This window comes from Tuber melanosporum (genome assembly GCF_000151645.1).
Source record: "Tuber melanosporum whole genome shotgun sequence assembly, scaffold_232, strain Mel28".
In the NCBI taxonomy this organism is placed as follows: Eukaryota; Fungi; Ascomycota; class Pezizomycetes; order Pezizales; family Tuberaceae; genus Tuber; species Tuber melanosporum.
Genome location: NW_003298900.1, coordinates 56,317 through 75,612, shown reverse-complemented (window position 1 = coordinate 75,612; position 19,296 = coordinate 56,317). Strand labels below are relative to the sequence as shown.

General features: G+C 44.1%; 1 protein-coding gene; it reads right to left on the bottom strand.

Annotated features, from left to right (window-relative positions):
* Nucleotides 1-6,076: 6,076 nt before the first annotated feature.
* Nucleotides 6,077-8,199, bottom strand: GSTUM_00000898001 (uncharacterized protein; the record flags this gene model as incomplete). XM_002838167.2 has 3 exons in its annotated part: nucleotides 8,002-8,199; nucleotides 6,850-7,934; nucleotides 6,077-6,583 (listed from the first exon to the last, which is right to left on the bottom strand). The coding sequence occupies exons 2-3, from the start codon at nucleotides 7,876-7,878 to the stop codon at nucleotides 6,077-6,079; spliced, it is 1,536 nt and encodes a 511-aa protein (XP_002838213.1). The 5' UTR covers nucleotides 7,879-7,934; nucleotides 8,002-8,199.
* Between the last annotated feature and the right edge of the window lie 11,097 nt (nucleotides 8,200-19,296).

Sequence of the window (19,296 nt, the reverse complement as noted above, 5' to 3'; positions counted from 1 at the left end):
AATAAAAGTTCAATTATTATAGAAACCTACTTGCAGATTGAGAGGTAAATAATTCCAATAACTCAGAAGATAGTTGTTGAATGTTTGGTAATACTATATTCCTATTGGCATAACATTTCAAGAATATCAAAGCTCTATCTTGTGAATTGGCAGTCTTCTCTTCATGAAAATACAATGCATTACTGTGATTACATTCATGATTCAACAATGAAAGTGTATGGTGACTGATACTATTGATAGAAGAAAGTGTGAAACAATAACCAATTCGTGCAGATTCCCTAATAGGCTTTATGAATGATTGTAATTAGCATTCTTACTATGGCTAAAAATAAGAAGTTAATCAAACATAATACTTATACTCACTATAATTTGATTTTCAGCCACAGTGTAACGATCCCTCCTTGGATGGTTAGTTCTTAGCGACAGGGAACGATACTTCTCTTCTCTTTCTTCTTCTTTCTTCATCTTATGATAGTATTAGGACTCTGCCTACGTTACCGATAGTATAAGACCTCTGTCTTCTATTGGGAATGCCTATCGTAAGCTTTCTCTAACATTTCTTCGTGAAGGACTTTCCTTGGCGTAAAAATAACATTTGCAATAAAGATAAAGATCGTAAAGGTGTTTTATATTCATTAAAGTAATAAGTAGGAAAAGTACTTAGAATTCAATCTAATTTTATTTAAACTTGTACCGCCAACACTGGCATACGACGAGCCCTAGAGCCAGGCCCCCAGGTTGTCGCATCCCGGATACCACTAACTATGGACTAACTAAACCTCCAACCCCATACCTCAAACATGCCCACGCCATGCCCCAACATGAACACTAAATACAAAGCCATCAACGGTAAAGAAAAATCCTCCTCAACTCAGCCTTCCCGCCAGCCAAGTTACCCATACAAAATACAAAAATCCACTACCACCACCTAAATGTGACCCCACGATAACCTCCTCCACAGTAGAAACCCGCGTGAGTGCCCCCACTCAATGATCTCAGGACACCCTGCTGACCATGCCGGCACCCATCCCCATTCCAAAAATAAAAGAAACACCCATACCTAAGTGCGTAGACCCGAGGGAAAGCTGACTTACAGGGCGAGGACTCCCTAGCCAAGGGGGTACGAACTATTGTAAAGAATCAGTGGGGTACCACATCGGCAGCGCAGCCCAAAAACCTCGACGGAAGCAGCCAGGATGATAGTCCCCAAGCCGTCAGCACTTGACTGAACATACCCAGGTATTCATCTCCTCCTCTAACTCCTCAGCTCACTCCGCGGGTGGCGAACCCGCCGCAGACTCTGTAGTAGCCAGTTTGCGGTAGCGTACTGGCAAAGACGATGACCCTTCCAAGTTGAGAACAAGCGGCACAGGTGAGGTCTGGTCTTGTTTGACCTGGTGTTTCTTGTTTCTCTTCCTCTTCTCACCCCCAGGTGCAGGGCTAGCAACAGGAGTAGACGGGCTACCCTCATCACTACCTACTACCACAGGGGGGACACCACTAAAGGCGTTACCCTGACCAGCCACGGGCTCAGCCACAGAGGACTCAGGCACCTTCCCCCCCAAAGGGGGTGATACTACCGCGGCTGGTGTCACCACACCAGGATCCACCCCACCCACACTAGGAGCAAGCGCCTCAAGCGGATCTGACGAATCAGGAACCAGTCCACCCATACCACTATGCACAACTGAAGCTGCAGGAGGGGCCGTGATAACCGGCGATGCAACATTCCCCCAAGGGAGCTCCTCCGCTGGATCCTGAGAATTTTCAGGGTCTAGCCCATCCCCCTTAACCGAGACCACCATAGTAACCGAAGTGACCGAGGGGACAGTCGAAGAGGAGATAACTGTAGGAGCTTCAGCTGCCATAATCATGACCAAACTGCGAACTGTATCGTGTTCAGAGGCCAGAGCAGCCAACAAGGTAGATATCTCCTTCTCAGTGCAATGAAATCGCCGAGAAAGGACAGAGATGTGATGCCGAAGGTGCGAGACTTCGGCCTCTAGGGCGAAGTTCTTCTCGATGGCACGAGACAGAACCATCGACGAACGTAGAGCGGACATGGCGGAGGGGGTAGAAGCTCACTTAGCCATTGCGACCGTAAGGAGGTGACCGTAGTGAACAACCGAAAGGATAAGTAAAAGGAAGAAAGGACTTCCAGCAAATATAGAAGAAGGTATAACGATGAAGCCCCTGAAAGGTGTTCGAAGTTAAAGACTTAAAGCCTATCGTGAGATAGAAATCAAAGGCTCTACTTGGATCGTCACCGAACTTTCACATCCGATACAGGGTGAAAGAAGAAGGAAAAGTACTTAGAACAAAGCATGAAGAACCTATCCTCCTTGGCCGCATCAGCCTCCTTATATAGTATTCTTCCCACCCACAGTCATGTGACCCAAAGTGGTCACATGTGCGAAACCAAATCATAATAAACTAATCATATGACCAAGATTGTCACATGCTCAAAACCCATGACATCATAGCGAGGTCATGTGCAAAAACCCATAAACCAATCATAACACAATAAACAAGTCATATGACTCGACTAAGTCATATGTGTGAAACCCTTGACCTCATAATGAGGTCATCTGTGAAACATAAATCATATGCACAAGGCATACCTGCAAGCCCCACTCGCAAGGCACACTCACCAGGTGCACGTTCCATTACTCATATTTGAGCCATGTGTAAAAGCATTACAAATCCTACACATAACAAATCATATGACTTGAATGAGTCATATGTATAAAATAATAACATACCTGTGACTCATAACTATGTGTCATGTGAAAACCTTTTCCTCGCCAAGCCACATTCGTGACACACAGGCATATTATACAATTATGGTAGTATTTGTCAATTTCAAAGCTGAGATGCTCTTCCTGCAGCACCACACATTGAGCAAGTCAAATAATACCCTCTTAGTCCAGTTCTTGCAAAAGAATCATCTTCTTTAGCCCGTCAGCATTTAGAACAAGTTCTCATTGATAATAAAAATGGTAGGTTATAGCAGAAAAAACAGAAAGAATTATATATTGTTGAATAAAAATGGTTGTAGAAGGAATGTGTTAGGCGGAGACAACCTAATAGACTTCAGAGTTGTCTAGGCCGATCGAGATTCGTTTTTATAGACGGAGATTGTCTAGGAAGGCTCGGACTTCACTCGTTTCGTTTATGACTACTAAGAGCGAAGTAAAGTAGGGTAAAGTAAAGTAAAGTAAAATCGTAAGAACAATATTATATTGTTAAGGTCTCTTCTCCGTTGCTTGATGATGTCTAAAGCTTAGGAGGCACTTCAATATTTATATTCCGCGTCTGAGTGTTCGCGGGCTACATCTAACTAACATACAACCATGTACCTTTTTCCAATATAACTCGCAACGTCGGGTTTTCTTCCAAGGTGCGAACACCTGGAGACCCTGAAAATCATCACACCCTCTTTGATAATTATAATATGACTATTTAGAAGTCATACTGTTTCCAATAGTAATTATCCGATGGTGAGAGTCTTTTTAGACATTTGGCCCAATTCTCAAGTCGAACTGTGTTGGCTCCAATCGTCTCCCTTGTCGATGAAATGATCAGTTTCGTCTGCGGGTTGCATCTGCGAAGATAGTTGTTATTACCGACTTTCTAGGTCATCTAACTTCAACTCTTCATAACTCCATACCCAACCGATAAATCTTTTCCGGAGGACTTCCTACTTGCCTGCAGGAAGCCTTTCCATAGGGTTGGTAGATAATCCCTCGGTCGGTAACCCTTGGTTACCGTGGGTAATAGGATTCTGGTTACTGTGACCGGTTTGGAAGTCACCTCCTCGGTTGCAGTATGTACCGGAACCTAGTTGTAACACTCCTCGAACTCCATTGGGTTCGATGGTAGTATTCTCAGGAGTTCCAGACTCTTCTGGTTATCGTAGGGTGGATGTGAATGTATTGGTCTTTCATTAAGATCCTTTACTATTCATCATCATCTCTTTGCGCGAAAACGTCCCGTTACTTGTGGCCTATGCCAAAGATATCTTGTTCATGAAGCCTAGTAACCTTCTGGGTAGTTGACGGATTCACTCCGTTATACTTCCCAGACCTAGCCGAAGGTCCCCTCTTATATATCCTGCGAACAGGATCCTGTCGGATGGACGGCGGCGACGTATACAGTGTTATTTTAACACCTTCGATTCTGTGGTATAATACTCACAGGACGCAACTTAGATCGATATGTATGATGACGCGCGGGCCCCGTAAGGGGGCCGGAGGGGGGTGTTGGAGACCTGAGATTTCGATTTCGGGAGAGGTTACCCTACCTAGGGTGGTTCCTAGGTATCGGATCTCGGTATTCCTAACAGAATGATAGAGTGCTAAGAGTGGTAAAGAGGAGACATTGTAGTAGTTAAGTATTTCAATTGTTAATTATCTAAACAATAGTATGGTTGTTAATTGTTTAAACAATAGTATGAATAGAGCTAAAGTTTATGGCAATTTCTACTATTTTCATATAGGGCAAAGGATGAAAAATTGTACTAAGACATGTAGAGTTTACAGGTAAAACATCATACTCATTGCTAATCTCAAACATACTATCTATTATCATTTTATCTACATTTTGAAATAACTTAAAAAAGGTCTATCAGAATATTATTAAAATTGAAGTGACAGGAGAGAATGACCAAATCTGATACTCTATGATGTTTAATTATGTGAGAGTACATATCCTGATATCTTATAAGGTCGCAGGTAGCATTTCTGAAACTGATTAGTATAATATTACAATGTTGATTTAAGACTTACTGCTGGTTTTCTTGGCATTTTTTAACTTGGCATCATGTGAATGTCTTGGCATGTTGGGTCACATGATTGCTCTTTTTGGACAACATTTTTTTATATATTAGATATCTACTTAAAATAATATTCTCAAAATATTTCTTTATCCAATTCCTATGCTCCACTACTCAAACTAAACTCTTTACTGCATAGTCACTCTTCAAGATAGCTCTCTACCTTTTGATATTTATAGAAGTTAAAGATTACTTTATTATTTTAACAAAGACTGTTAAGACAATATCATTATACAATTTTGTTAGAGTCAGGCAGTATTCCTTCTTAGACTCTCTAGTAAGATAACACTGTATGCAACTATCAAGGACTTTTGGTCTCTCAGGAGTGGGGAGGATTCTTTCTATACCCCTCTTTTGATTTATGAGATAAAAGTTTCTGAGACCGACAAGAGGATGATTTAATTACTTCCAATATAGGAATAAGAAAATTTTGCCCTTTCTCAAAGTCACATAAGTGCTGGATAGTATAAATTGACAAAGTGGAGAGTGATCTAATGAGGATATTGTGGGATTGAAAGCAATTTACATTGTATTCAAGCGACCGTACTTTAACATCTGTCCTATGATAGTACTTTACCTTGTATTGATAGTTTCAACTTATCCTGTCTGGCTAACTGATGGGTATGTTATGACAGATATTTTACTTGTTCTGCTAGCTTTTTTTTCTTTTCTTTTTTCTTTTCTTTTTTAACAATTATAGCAGAATGTTTTATTTTTCTTTCAGCTTGTGATGAATGAAATTAGATTGCCGGGAGTAACTGCTGTAAGGTGAATAGAGAGGGGGGATATATGACAGCACCTGCGTTTGGTCCAGTGGCGATATTGCTGCGTTCGTTCATTCACGGGTTCACTCATCCACCACTGAGCGTCCCCTCCTGCCTGCCACAACTCCATATAAAATATTTAAAGCAGCAATGACAATAATAGCAATTAAAGAACAACCCGATCACCCGCATCTCACAAGGCGTGCTCCCCCAAGTTAAGGTGAATTGTGCTAAGGCAATCGACAATACTAAAAGTGCCGTGGTAATGTAGTACAGTATGAATCGAGAAAACGGAAATCCCGTACATGGCGTTTCCCGAATAAACTATAGGGAACAGGGGAGAAACATAGTAGCGATGAAAGGGAAATAAACGAAAGGCAAAGGGAAGCAAAACTGAAATGTAGTATGCAGTATCAAACATAATACGCAATACTCAGTCCCTCCACGTTAAATTTGAACAATGCCGGGGTAGATAGAATTAGAGCTTCTTGAGCCGCTCCTTGATCTGTGTGATCTCGGTGTCCTCTTCGTCCTTCAGTAGGTTCTTCTTCAGCCAGTCATTCGCGAACATGCGGTGAGGATCAACGGTGTTCCTGAGCTCTACCCAGTCCTTCATCTTGGGATACATGCCCCAGAATTCCTCCTTGGACGTGGATATAAAATTCTTCGCCCAGTGAGGCCTCCCACCAAGGTCTTTCATCAGCCATTCAAAAGCATTGTAGTACCGCTCCCACTCTGGTGGGTTCCTGAGGAACGGCCGGTACAGCGTGGCATTCAGGTAGAGCGTTGGGCCTGTCTGACAGCTCTGATCGAGCCAAGGCTTTTTAGCCTGCAGGGTGGTGTCGGCGACCCGGACCTCAATTGGTGCGTGCACGTATATTCCTTTCGGGGAGAACGGGATGCCGCTTTTGTCGCCCTTATCCCCATCTAGCCATGTCTGCAGGCGTTGAATTGCTTCTGGCCCTTTTTCTAAAGGAATTGCCCACTATTGGGGTTTCAGAGCATAGTCAGATATGCGCTTACATAAGAGTTTTAGACATTTGCTAAGATTGGGGAGGTGAGGGGGACGGCAAAGGCCTCATAAGAGTCAGAGGTCTTCCAGAAACATCTGGCAGAGCTGTTGGGGTTACGTAGCAGCGCTAACCTCCAGTTCTTGCTCCCATACTTGTTACCCTTCTTCAAGCGGGTTCTCGTTGGGGGGGGGTTAGAATTGGAGCGTTGAGAGGAGGCAAGAAAATATCCCATATTCACCTCATTAACAAGTTGTGGAAATAAACAGTCCATTGTAAGTGCCTCATGGCTTTTCTGGACAGCTGAACCACTCGGTCCTACCTCCCATCTATACTGCAGAGAAAAGACGTATCTCTCTACAATGGGGGTCAACCATGGGAGCCAAGTGGAGAAGTAAAGTGCAAGTTCGTATGAAAACCGCCCTAACCCTCCACCGTACCAGCTATGCGGCCGCTCGCGTAATGGTTCCTCTGTCTTGTCAGCCGACCAAAGGATCGACCGTCCAGAGTAAGGAAACCACCACACCCTTATAAATTCTGACCTGGTCCACAGATCCGTTTTCCAAGCATCCAAGATTTGGGGAGTCATTACAACCTCTTGTTTCCAAGCCAAGTTGAAAGCTGGCACAGCTTGGAAAACTATATGTGTAATGATTCCCAATCCACCAAGTGAAACCAGTGCGGCGTGATAGAGATCCTCGTTTTCTGTCGCGCTACACCTTAAGGATTCACCACTCGAGAGCATTATCGTAAGGCTAACAATGGCTTGCGATAGGGTGCCATGCCTCAAGCTTGAGCCGTGGGTATTAGTGGCAATAGCTCCCGCAATGGATTGTGCTGTTATGCTACCAAGATTTGGCATAGCCCATCCTCGCTTTTCTAACTCGTCCGCAAGCTGATGGAGCCTAATTCCAGCCTCGACCTCGAGCTGTAGCTCACGGCAATTTTCGAAGACGACCGAATTAAACCCGTCTAGATTCACCATCCAGGATGACGTGCAGGTGAGATCATTTGGCGAGTGACCCGAGCCCACCACAACGATCGTCTTTCCGCATTGCCGAGCAAGATTAACAATCAAACGAATCTCTTTCTCTGACTGGGGCCGCAAGAACAGTTCCGGATTTGAAAAATGTGTTTTTGCCCATGTGCGGTGTTTGTGACTGACCGAGGCTCTGAATGGAATATGCGTACCAGTGTCGGCGTCCCAAGAAAGTGTTGAAATTGCATCACCGGTATATTTCCGAAATCCCTTATGTGCTTCAGGGTCCATATCGGGAGGGGAAGAGGTTGTGGGGGGCGGGGTTAAGTGAGTCTCGGAGGGGTAATCTGCAGCAAGGCTGGAGGTGAGCACGAGGGGCAATTCAAGGGATTCAAGTGAAACACGAGGGTGTACAATAGTTACGATGGACCCTAAGACTGAAGAGTACGCTGGATATAAGGCCGATATGGGGAGGAGGGGTGGTGAGGTGGTGAGGAAGGAAGTAGCGGGCGAGGTAAGCGGGAAGGTAGGATAGATAAAAATATGTAATTACGAAACACTATAGCGAACAGTAAGAGGCAGTAAGGAGGAAGATGGATAATTTACGGGCGAAGATCTAAAGGAGGGAAAGGGAGGGAAAAGATGACGAAGAGAGTGCCATTTGAACAACAGAATTCTGTGTTCCCTTGCCATACCCCTCCTCAACTATTATCCGGTAATGGGAGAGCGTCACACCTGACAGGGTGAAGCAAGCACAACCTGCATTGTAGCCTCGAAGATGAGGCGTGCCACTAGGACATCTACTAAGTACGTCCGGGGGAGTGGGCGGTGTGTGAAGCCCGGATCAGGTCCAATTGCTTTCAAGGCGAGCAACGGTGGTGGGAGGACAGTCACTGGACTAAGCTTAGAGAGCAATAGCAGCTGGGCTGGCAAGAAAAAGTAACTGCAGGATAAACAATCTACTCGTAAGTGCCTTGCATCGTGGTGCGGGTGACCGCCACTCGGGCTCGAAAGGAGGGGTGGAAGGGTGGAGGTGTGGAGGTGAGGTGAGAAGGGGGGGGGGGTAAGAGTAGCGAATGGGGAGGCGAAAAGAGGCAGAGAAAAAAGAAGCCGAGTTAGCCATAGAGTACCGGTATTGATATCAACTCTGGCCGGACGCCAGAGGGGCCGATAAGGGTGGAAAGGCGTAGAGCGTAGAACCGAGTTAGGCGTTCTCTCATTAAATTTAATCATTCATGGTCGAGGACAATTGGAATTATCAATAAAATTTAAGCTGAAGGATTCATGCGGCACTTGAAGAAGAGGATTAATCGGGCACGATACCCCTATAGTTTTTCGGGGATTTCACGACCGGCTCCTTTACGCCACTTCCCCGCAGAAAGCCACGTGACAAGCATCAGCCGAAATGGTGAGATGCCTGGAATGATAATATTATGATACAAAATCAATTTTTGATGGCCAATGGCCCAAGGGCACAAAAGTGCTCCCCACCTTGTAGATGCCCCTCACCACCTCCGGTCCATATCGGTAAATTGCTACGGCAAGCTGAATTGAAGCGCAACTATGATACTCGTATATGATAGAAAGTATCCGAAAATGAGACGGTTTTTTTTTCTCTCCCTGGTTAGGCGGTTGTGCAACTGTGGCGGTATTTTCAGATACTGTACCGGTACTAGTACAGTACTCGTACTTATGATACCGGTATTGCTAGATACAAGTAAGTTACAGCTCAAACCCCCAGAGGTGACATCCCCCCAACGATACAGTATCCACCATACTTCACCGCTTCCATCGCAACCCCTAAATCGATTCTCGATCGACGGAAAAAAGGACTAACAACTCGCGGGGCTTGCGTCGTTCCCGTGTGACCGTGAGCGAAGTGTTTTTCAAAGAAAAGGAAAATGAAAATGAAAAAGAAAGGAAGAAGAAAAGAAAGAAAGAAGAAAGAAGAAAAAAAGTCATGACGACTACATAAGCCATCGTCAAAATTTAATGTTTTGCGCGTGTCTCGGAAAAGCGTAGAAAACATATCGACCAAAGAGAAGTTGAGAGATTTTCAACCGGTGTAGCTTGTCGTTTTTTTGGGAAGTACAGTACAGGAGATATCAAGTTAGTGCGACCTGTACCTAGACCGTTTGGTTTCTCGCTGGCGGGGCAGATACTGGTAATCAGTTCAACCCGCAGGAGATAGAGACAGATGTACAGTACCGGTAACTTAAGTGCTCTACTCGAGTACTCGTACAGTACGAGTACCCGTGGACACAATACCGGTAGAATCCGATGAGCGAAAGAAATATGCATCTCACCCCGTCATAACTGATTGGGGCTTGTGCGATTGTATCCAGTAAGAAAAAGCGGATCTTGGAAGGGAAGAGGAGCTTTCCGGGATGGACCCCACGATAGTGGTTAATCATAAAACTGGTTAAAGCAGGAAAAATCCCCCAAGCACATGATTTGAGTGGGGCTGAAAAGGAAAAGGTAAGGAAGGAAGCACGGCAAAATGTCACCCACACCGCCCGCCGTCTTGTTTCCACCAAGAGCCGCCGTCCAACAACTTCATAACCCCGCCAAGTCGGCAGAAGCCTTATTGGATGGCATCACTAGCCGCGGTTTTTACTCGAGTACCTGCTCCAAAAAAAAACCCTGCATCCCATAGCTTAGGTGCCCTGCTCTAACTGCCGTGCGTGGAAACCATGCTCGACATAAAATTTACGGAAAACTCTCAGAATACCCCCTCGGGAAGCGACAAGGGCCTAATATGCCCCACCCAAACCAAAATACCCCTGAAGACAAGCAACTTTGACATTAGTTTTCTGTTTTCTCCCTTCTTCCTCCCGAGTAAACAATTGCCGGTTGTCAAAACAAACAATGGACGTAAACCAATAAAGACTTAGAAGAAATAGGTATAAATAATGCAGAGTAGGGGAAGGAAGAATAAAAAAATTAGAAATCATATCTGAAAACATCAGCAATACCACCAGTTGAAAAAGGTCAGCAATTCCCCTTGTTTAAGGAATTCAAAGAGGCTGTGGGTGAATGGTCTACTGAGGAAAAGTTTATGGCAAGAGTAAATGAGAGCGATTTCACTCGAGTAGTATATTGTTGTACAATTAGTGAGTGCAGTTATAGCATACGTGGATTTCTTAAAAAGAAGGAAAAATGTGTAGAGGTAGGACTTACTAATCCAGTACACCTATGCTATAGGGCTGGAGATATTCTACGCAAGGAAAGTAGTCAGCAAAGGTGGCTGCTGCATATTCTTCCATCTACACTCACAATTGACAATAAGACAACACTGAAGATGATTGTACAAGCAGTACTCCACCAGAATCAAGAGTGAATTACTACAGCAGCAGCATCGAAGGCGAAGCAACAAATCTTAGGTTACAGTCTACAGCATCACCCATGTTAGGAATACCGAGATCTGATACCCAGGATTCACTCTAAGTAGGGTAACCTCACCCAGAATTGGAAATCTCTGCTCTCCAACACCCCCTCTGGCCTTCTTATAGGGCCCGCACGTCATTATACATATCAATCTCAGTTGCATCCTGTAACTATAATACTACAAAAATAAAGGTGTCAGAATAACACCATATATGTCGCCACCGTCTGTCCGACCAGATCCTGTTCGCAGGATATATGAGAAAAAACCTTCAGCTAGGTCTTAGAAGTAGAACAGAGTAAATCCGTCGACCACTCAGAATGTTACTAGGCTTCAAAGATGTGATACCTTTGGCATAGTCCATAAGTAACGGACGTTTCCGCATAAAGAAATGGTATTGAATGGTAAAGGATCTCAACAAGAGACCAATACATTCACACCTACCCTACAATATCTAGAAGAGTCTAGAACTCCGAGAAACACTACTATAAAAGTTATTAGACTTCATAGAGTGTTGCAACCAGGTTTTGAAACACGTTGTAGTTACGAGAACAACTTCCCATACTACAATAGTGATTGAAATCCTGTTACCCAAAGCAACCAAGGGTTGCCGACCAAGGGAATAATTGTTAATCCGGTAGAATAGCTTTCTGCAAATTAGTAGAAAGCCTTCTGAAAGATATTTATTGGTTAGGTAAGGAGTTATAGAGGTTTAAAGTCAGGCGACCAAAAAAGTGTTGCGATTATGACTACTTTCACAGATACAACCCGTAGATGAAACTGATCATTTCATCAATAATGCAGACAATTGGAGCCAACTCAGTTCAACTTAACAACTAGGCCACAAGTCTAAAGACTCTACAGATCGGATAACTACTATTGGGAACAGTATAGTTCTGAGTTAGTTATATCATAATTAGCAAAGAGGATGTGGTGATTGTTAGGGTCTTCACGTGTTCACACCTTTCAAGAATATCCGACATTGCGAGTTATAATCAGAAAGGTACATAGTGGCATGATAAATAGATGTAGTCTGTGAACACTCAGACACGGAATATAAATATTGAAGTACCTCCCAAGCTTTAAACATCATCAAGCAATGGAGAAGAAACCTTAATAATGTAATATTGTTTTTACAATTCTATTTCACTTTACCAAATTTACTTCGCTCCTAGTAGTCATAAATCAAAAGAGTGAATCTGAGCCTTTCTAGACAATCTCCATCTACAAAATCAAATTTCGATTAGCCTAGACAATTCTGAAGTCTATCAGATTGTCTCCCCCTAACAACGTATCACAATACAAAATGCTACTAGCCTATGCCTCTTTTCTTATCCAAATGAATCCAGGAACCTATATTAAGTTAGCAGTTGACAGAATTACTGAGAGGTTCCAAAGGATTTTCATATGTCCTCCAACTAGTCTGAAGTCCTTTGTACATTGTCAGTCATTTATTGCTGTGGATGGTACCTTTACTAAGACCCAATTTATCCAAACCTTATTATTGACTGTTGGGATCAATGCAGACAATCATGTGGTATTATTGGCCTGGGGACTTGTCGAGAGTGAAACGGAAAACTCATGGTGATTTTTCCTTACCAACCTCAAGTCTGCCATGCCTATAGTCAATTCCTCTCATGTTACTTTAATGAGTGACTAAGATAAAGAACTAGCAGCTACCACTACTGAACTTCCAGAGACAAAGTACATACACTGTATTCAGCATTTAGTCGAGAACATAAATAAAACCTACAGAAAAGAAGCCAGAGATCTCTTTCGAGCTATTGCATGCTCATTAACCCAGAATAAGTATGAGACAAATCTGCAACAACTCTATGAGCATAGTGTCCCGACAGCTCAGTATGTTAGGTCTCTAGATTGGGCAAAATATTGTTCACCATTTTTTCCCAGTAGAACCTACAGACATCTTACCTCTAATATTGTCGAACCAGCCAACAATGGTCTTCTTGATGAGCGAGCTCTTCCTTGTCTCAAGCTCCTGGACACTATCTGGTATAAGCTAATGCACCTTTGCTTCAAATGTAATATCAATTCAAAAGTTTATCCCCAAGGATAATAGTTTACCAGTTATGGTCAAAACCTACTGTGTACTATTTTTTTCTTAACTCCTATACTTTAAAAATACTCTTAATAGCTGATTTATAAAATATAAACTCTTTAGCATTTGTAGTAGCACAAACAGTACAGAGGTCAAATAACATACTAGGCTGAGTTACTGGACTTACTGGGAAAACTTACTTTATTGACCTTCAACAAGATTGTTGTAGTTGCAGCCCATACTAGGAGAATGTAGTACTATGCACTCATGCTATATCCTGTATCTACTATCTCAAGCATCAGCCATTGGAGTTTATACCTCAGTACTTAACTATTCTGGCATACAATAAAACCTACCTTCAGAATATTGGATTTGTCAATCTGAATCAGCTTTCAGAAACATCTATTGATCACAAGTTTGCTCCTACTATTCTTACACATGCTTCCACATTTTCACGCCAGACTATCCACACTAGCAGCCAGCACCTTACTGCAAATTCTTCTATTTCAGACTCTCACTAGCTTTTCACTCCTGAGTCTCCTCAGCCTTTATTATCCAATACTACTATTCTTACCGAGTCTCCAACTACTTCCACTATCTCCAACCCTTCTACACTGTTGTGGTTTCAGGAGATTCCTGCCTAAAACCCTACTGCTCACTCATCTTTCACATCTGCTTCCAATACGCCTTCCACTTTTCCCCTTGCCAGTCATTTACTCCCAAGACTACGTACCATTAACTATAGTTTACCCAAAGTACCACTGGGAACTTCCCATCTCCTGCCTATCACACTACAGAACCAAACACGAAGCACTACCGATCTCGAGAGCTCAACCTCAACCTATGTTTCCCCATTTGGCTGGACTATCCAAAGTTCACCATTAGGTGAACATATAATTATATTCCCAGGCCCAGTACCATCCATCCTACAAACTCCAATTCCATGCCATCCTCCCATTCTCTCTACCCCTCTTGGACAGCCTAAGGTTGTTCGAAAGTGTGCTGGTGAACTTTGCTGAAAGCATCAACTTATGTCTGGTCAGCTTCCTGACATTCCTGACCGCGCACCTCAGCTTTGCTCCAATTGTGGTGGCAGAAATCATAACTCACGCACTTGCCGGCAACCTCCTAAGGTTTAAAGACTCTCCTTTCTCTCTTTATTTTCTTTCAACTGCTCTTTTTTTTTTTTTTTTTCTCCTTATTGTCCCTTTCCCATCTATTTACACTTGTGTTTGCAAAGTTCTTTTAGTCCTCCTTGTACCTTAGTTTTCATTTTTCATTTTTTTTTTTCCCACCAGTTTCCTACTATTCAACACCCACTTCATGTTAACTACATATTCAACATTATGTTTATTCGTTCTGTCATTGCTATGCTGTATGTAAATCATCCACAGTGTGGTATTCTAGTTGTGTGGGGCATTTTAGACCCTTGTCCGCTCCCGAAGGGGTATTCTGAGAGTTTTCCGTAAAATTTAACATGGAGGGAGAAAAAAAAGAAAGAAAGAAAGGATCGAAAAACCAAGCACAAGTCTTTGTGAACGGTACGTATCGTGGCGAGGGTGGCCGCTTCCGTGATGTTCTGCGTGTGGTCTCGAGTCTTCTATTGGGTCAAGTTGGCGATATTCCTCAAATCATCTTATCGTTTACCCGTACTCGATGTGATAACACAAAGCCCTTTATCGTCAGCACTCTTCCAGTATTTCTATCCATCTTGGACTATTCTCCACTTCTGCCGGATCGGCGTCGAACATTAGAGTACCGCTACAGTACCAATCAATACATAATAGCACCTTGAGCTTACCTGTATTCCATTCTGATCCCCCAAAGTAAAGCCTGCCATAAAACCTAGGCGTCTAGCTACCCAATCCGACCGCAAAGCCCAATAATATCATCTAAGTTACTCAATGAATTTAGAAATTTCCATTAAACATTGGGGGGGGGTCCTTCTAAGCCACGAACGCACTCTCCCAAACATGGGCACCCCCGGGCTGCTTCCAAGCAATCCCGACCTCGATCACCAAGGTTTGAGCCTCTTGCGGCTCCTAGAGCCGCAGCCGTTGATGAGCCTGGTCACTTTGTTATATACCGGTATTAGGTTTTAAGTGCATTACTGCAGAGATGACCTGAGCGTGGCAACCGCAATCGCCACACGATTGAATCGATCATCTTCACTTCCTTGCTCGGCCTTGAGACGAACGTACCGGTACTTTTCAATAAAAGGCCCGGCAGGAGGAAGTTATGGAAGGGTCATTTGAGGTCCGCCAACCAAATATATCCCTATCTGTTCCGGCTAATGGTTTCCTGCCTTTATATGTGCCGAAACTCGGGAGAAAAGGGAAAGGAAGGGGAAAGAAGGGAAAAAAAACTTTCGCACCGAGAAAAAAGCTCTGGCGTCAAACATATGGGTTTCAAGTCTTACGATAGATGAAAAGTTAAACTGCCCGCTGAACGCCAATGCCCCGTACAGCTATTACCAAGAGATGTTCACTTATTTCAATACACTCGATTCGGATTCCGCTTGGGGATAGGATACCGCTTTAGGCATACATGCTCCGAAGTATTTCCGCATTTCAGTGGTACTGCACCGGTATTTTCTGATGTCTCGAGGACCACTGCACTGTAGCCCGATTTGCCACACTTTTTCGCTGGCTACCTCCATCCCAGCGATACCTGTATAAGTTAGTTCCGCATGCAGTACATTTTGCCTCTTATGAAAAAAGAAAGGGGAAAAAAGAAAGAAAGAAAGAAACTGTAAACTCCCGAGCGGGCGCACAGCAGGTAGTCCTTGACCTCGTTAATCTTGAGTTTTTAAAATTGTGGGGTTCGTTTGATCCCGTTACGCATCCTCGCCTTCCGGTCAGATTCCTGCTCGGCGTCATTAGCATATGTGGCACACTGATAACGGATACCCTTCAAAATATATTGTCAAATTACCATACGCGAATTATTTTTTTCCCTATTCCTAAGCAACGCTTGCTATTTGAGGTTTTTTAAGTTTGCGAGGATCTAAGAGGATCACCAAAAATCACTCGAGCATAGAAAAGGGGGCCATGTGTGCTTCGCCCCCTTGTTTCGACACTTACCCCCTGGAACTCTCCTGGATTGGCCGACCCGGAGGGAGCTGCCCTTTTCTTACTATCGTGGTTGAGGAACGATATCGTGACAAGTTTAGCTCACCGGCAAGCCTGCCCGCGTACTGTACATAAGCGGTGGTAGCAAAGCCCTTTGCCCAGAGGTTAAAGGTATCCATCTGCTCCATGTGAAGCACAAAATAGACTTATCCACCAACCCTCCACCCCCCGTTACTTATTGGCTTACTCGAACAGCAAAAATAAAGCTATATGAAACCAAGAGACACGAAGGCACACAGCCACGATCGTGATAACGGTAGATAATAGATAGGCTTGACTTCACCTCACGTTCCGGGGTCGGGATTAAAACAAAAAGTTTTTTATGTATAGTAGAGTTTGTCAAATTTATAGCCCAGGGACGCTAGCGCTTTCTCATTTCGCCCCAGTGTCTAGTGAACCTGAGCTTCGCACCGACAAAAGTGCTCGAGCACGAATACTTTCTGAGTAATACTGTACTGTACTGTACTTGTAGCTTTAGGACATAGCCGAGTACTGTACGAGTACAAGTAGTTCGCTTTTAACGCCACATACCGGTATTAGCGACATATATATGGGACTCTTCAAGGGTTAGGTGATGAGGCTCCTTTTTACCCACGATAGAAGTTGCCTTTCCGGTTCTGGTCCCTCTCTTTGGTCAACTTCCTTGCCGTTACCCAAAAACCCAGCGACCCTTGTAACCAATGCCAGCCCATTGGAAAAGTTTGGTAAGGTGAATCAATCGCTACTTTTTTTCTTTTTTCTTCTTTCCTTTCTACAGGGGGCGAAGGGGAAGGGATCGTTTGAAGGGGTCGTCTTTTTGTCGGTAGCTACTGGCCCAAGCTCTGATTCTGTCTTCCTAGCACCCACGCGAACCGCTCTCGGACATCTTACGGCCGCTTGCTACGTGAGCGACACCTGGAAAATGATGAACCAAAATGCCCTTACTACAAACCTATTATCTCTCGCATGACAGGGAGGGCGTAGGCGCCACCTCTATACTTGGCATCTTTTACCTCTCATTTCCCCCCAAACTGCGCGGTCTCCACAAATGTTTTCAGGGTCCTCTTGCTTTTCTACATAGAAAACGGGAATCGTTAATAATTAGTTTTAACTCGATCTTTATTGCAGGAGTCTCACTTACTGGGCGTTGTACTGATACTTTATGTTCCATCTTTGTCTACGTTCACTATTTTCACATTTCCATCCAATTCCGGGATCATCTAATGAGAGATTTCTCTCGCCATTAGATCGCTGCAATCTGGGGATTGGGGATCAGACAAGGTCTGCCACCATCTCAGCAACAGAAGCAGTGGCGTTGCTTCCTTGAGTTCACTTACACATCGTGTATTGCCTAGAGTAAGAAGCACCCGTTCATATTCAACTGCGGCAGTATATTTCCCCCTGGAACGCTTTGCCCATAATACAGATTGACTTGCCCAAACTATAGCCATACTATACCTCTCAGAGCGTCTCGGGATATCCTAGTTAATCTTGTGTATTGACTGGCCAACAGGGCCATGAAAAAGTGGCGTCGTTAATCAAGAGATGTCATCGCCCTACCACTACCAGAAATTCGTATTTTCCCGATTCAAAGGAAAACTTATAGTGCCGACTTAGCATGAGCTGTTCCGAAGGCTTGCTGAGCCAAGCCGGTACGGGGCCGTTTGTAATGGCATAACCCCAAGCTTCGACATTGGTGACTAACCTCCCTCTTCCCAACAGTGAGTTTGTATCATACCCAACCAAGCTCAGCCCACCAAAACAACCGAACCGCATCACCTTCTGGAACCCGGAGACGAAATAGTCATCCCATTTTCCACCTCTAAGGGATCTCTCCAAATGCCCGTACATACACACACACCCCTCTTACATCTCATAGAACCATACCTACCTCACGCTCTAGGTTGGGATGTTTGACCTTCGCTCCAAATGTCGATCAGGGACAAAGGAAGCCCCATTCTCCTGATCCTGATAACCGACACCTCGGGCTAGCAAATTCGATGAGGCATCTCCCATGCCCTTCCTCCCCTCCCCCACCCCACCTCATCTTCCCCAGAACATAACTGGAACCGGGAGGCTGAGGAGGGCAGGAGGAAGGCAGCAGCACGAAATGCCCCAAGCTTTGGTAATCCAGGCCCAAAATGGGCCTCTTGAGTGCCATCCCTAGGAGCGAAAATTACGAGACAATGCACCTGAGCCCTCTCGCTAAGTCTATCCCCCGGACTACTACTACCCGGAGGAGTATTTCACATAATTGGAGATAGGAGAGCCCTAATATTTAATCCCCATCCCCCGAATTGGACCCCATCTTTTTCTGATTGCCGGCTTCAGGAAGACAGTATATCGACTATATTCTTTTATATTCTCTCTCTTTCGTCTCTTCAGACCAAGCATAAAGGGCGAGACCCAATAGCCTCTTATATCAAGCCTACGCTCATTTTCCTCATCTCCTTCCTTCAGTTTTTCCCACCATTGATTTTACAAGAGATATATCGATGTCTTCGTCACACATATATAGACCAATCGTGGCTATCGCCGGTCTCAATGGAATTCTAGGCAAAATCGCTCTTGAAGCTCTTCTATCTCCTCAATTCATCGACCGTTTTCAATTACCTATAAGAGTTTTGACAAGAAGTCTAACGAATTTTGGTGGATCTCCATACATTTCACATCAGGTATGGCAAAACATGCCCTCCATAAACTGCAAACACCACATACCTTCCTCTCATGGGAATTAGATGTGGTGTTTGAGTCGGTCACAAATGTGGAAGATAAAGCTAATGCTAGATGTGATATTATCCGAGAGTACAGGCCCAATATCTCTACGCGGACTATGATGACCCAGACGCACTTGACGAGGCACTAAAAGACGTTGATGTTGTGATAAACCTACTCGGAAGTGAGTCACTTTCTTCCTTCCATTTTTCTTATTTTCCTCTCCCCCTCCCGCCAGCTGTCATTTTCATTTTTCTGCCCTGTTCTCTCGCCTTCTGGTCGTTTACTCTGCCACACCAGCGCATTTCGTTTTGCATTTATATTTTTATTCAGGCGATGTTGAACATCAATGCGTTCTTACAGTGGAGGCTGACATGTGCTGCTTGAAGTGTTCCCAGGATCCTGGGTTCAACTTGGCGACGCCGCTTGCCGAATCGGGG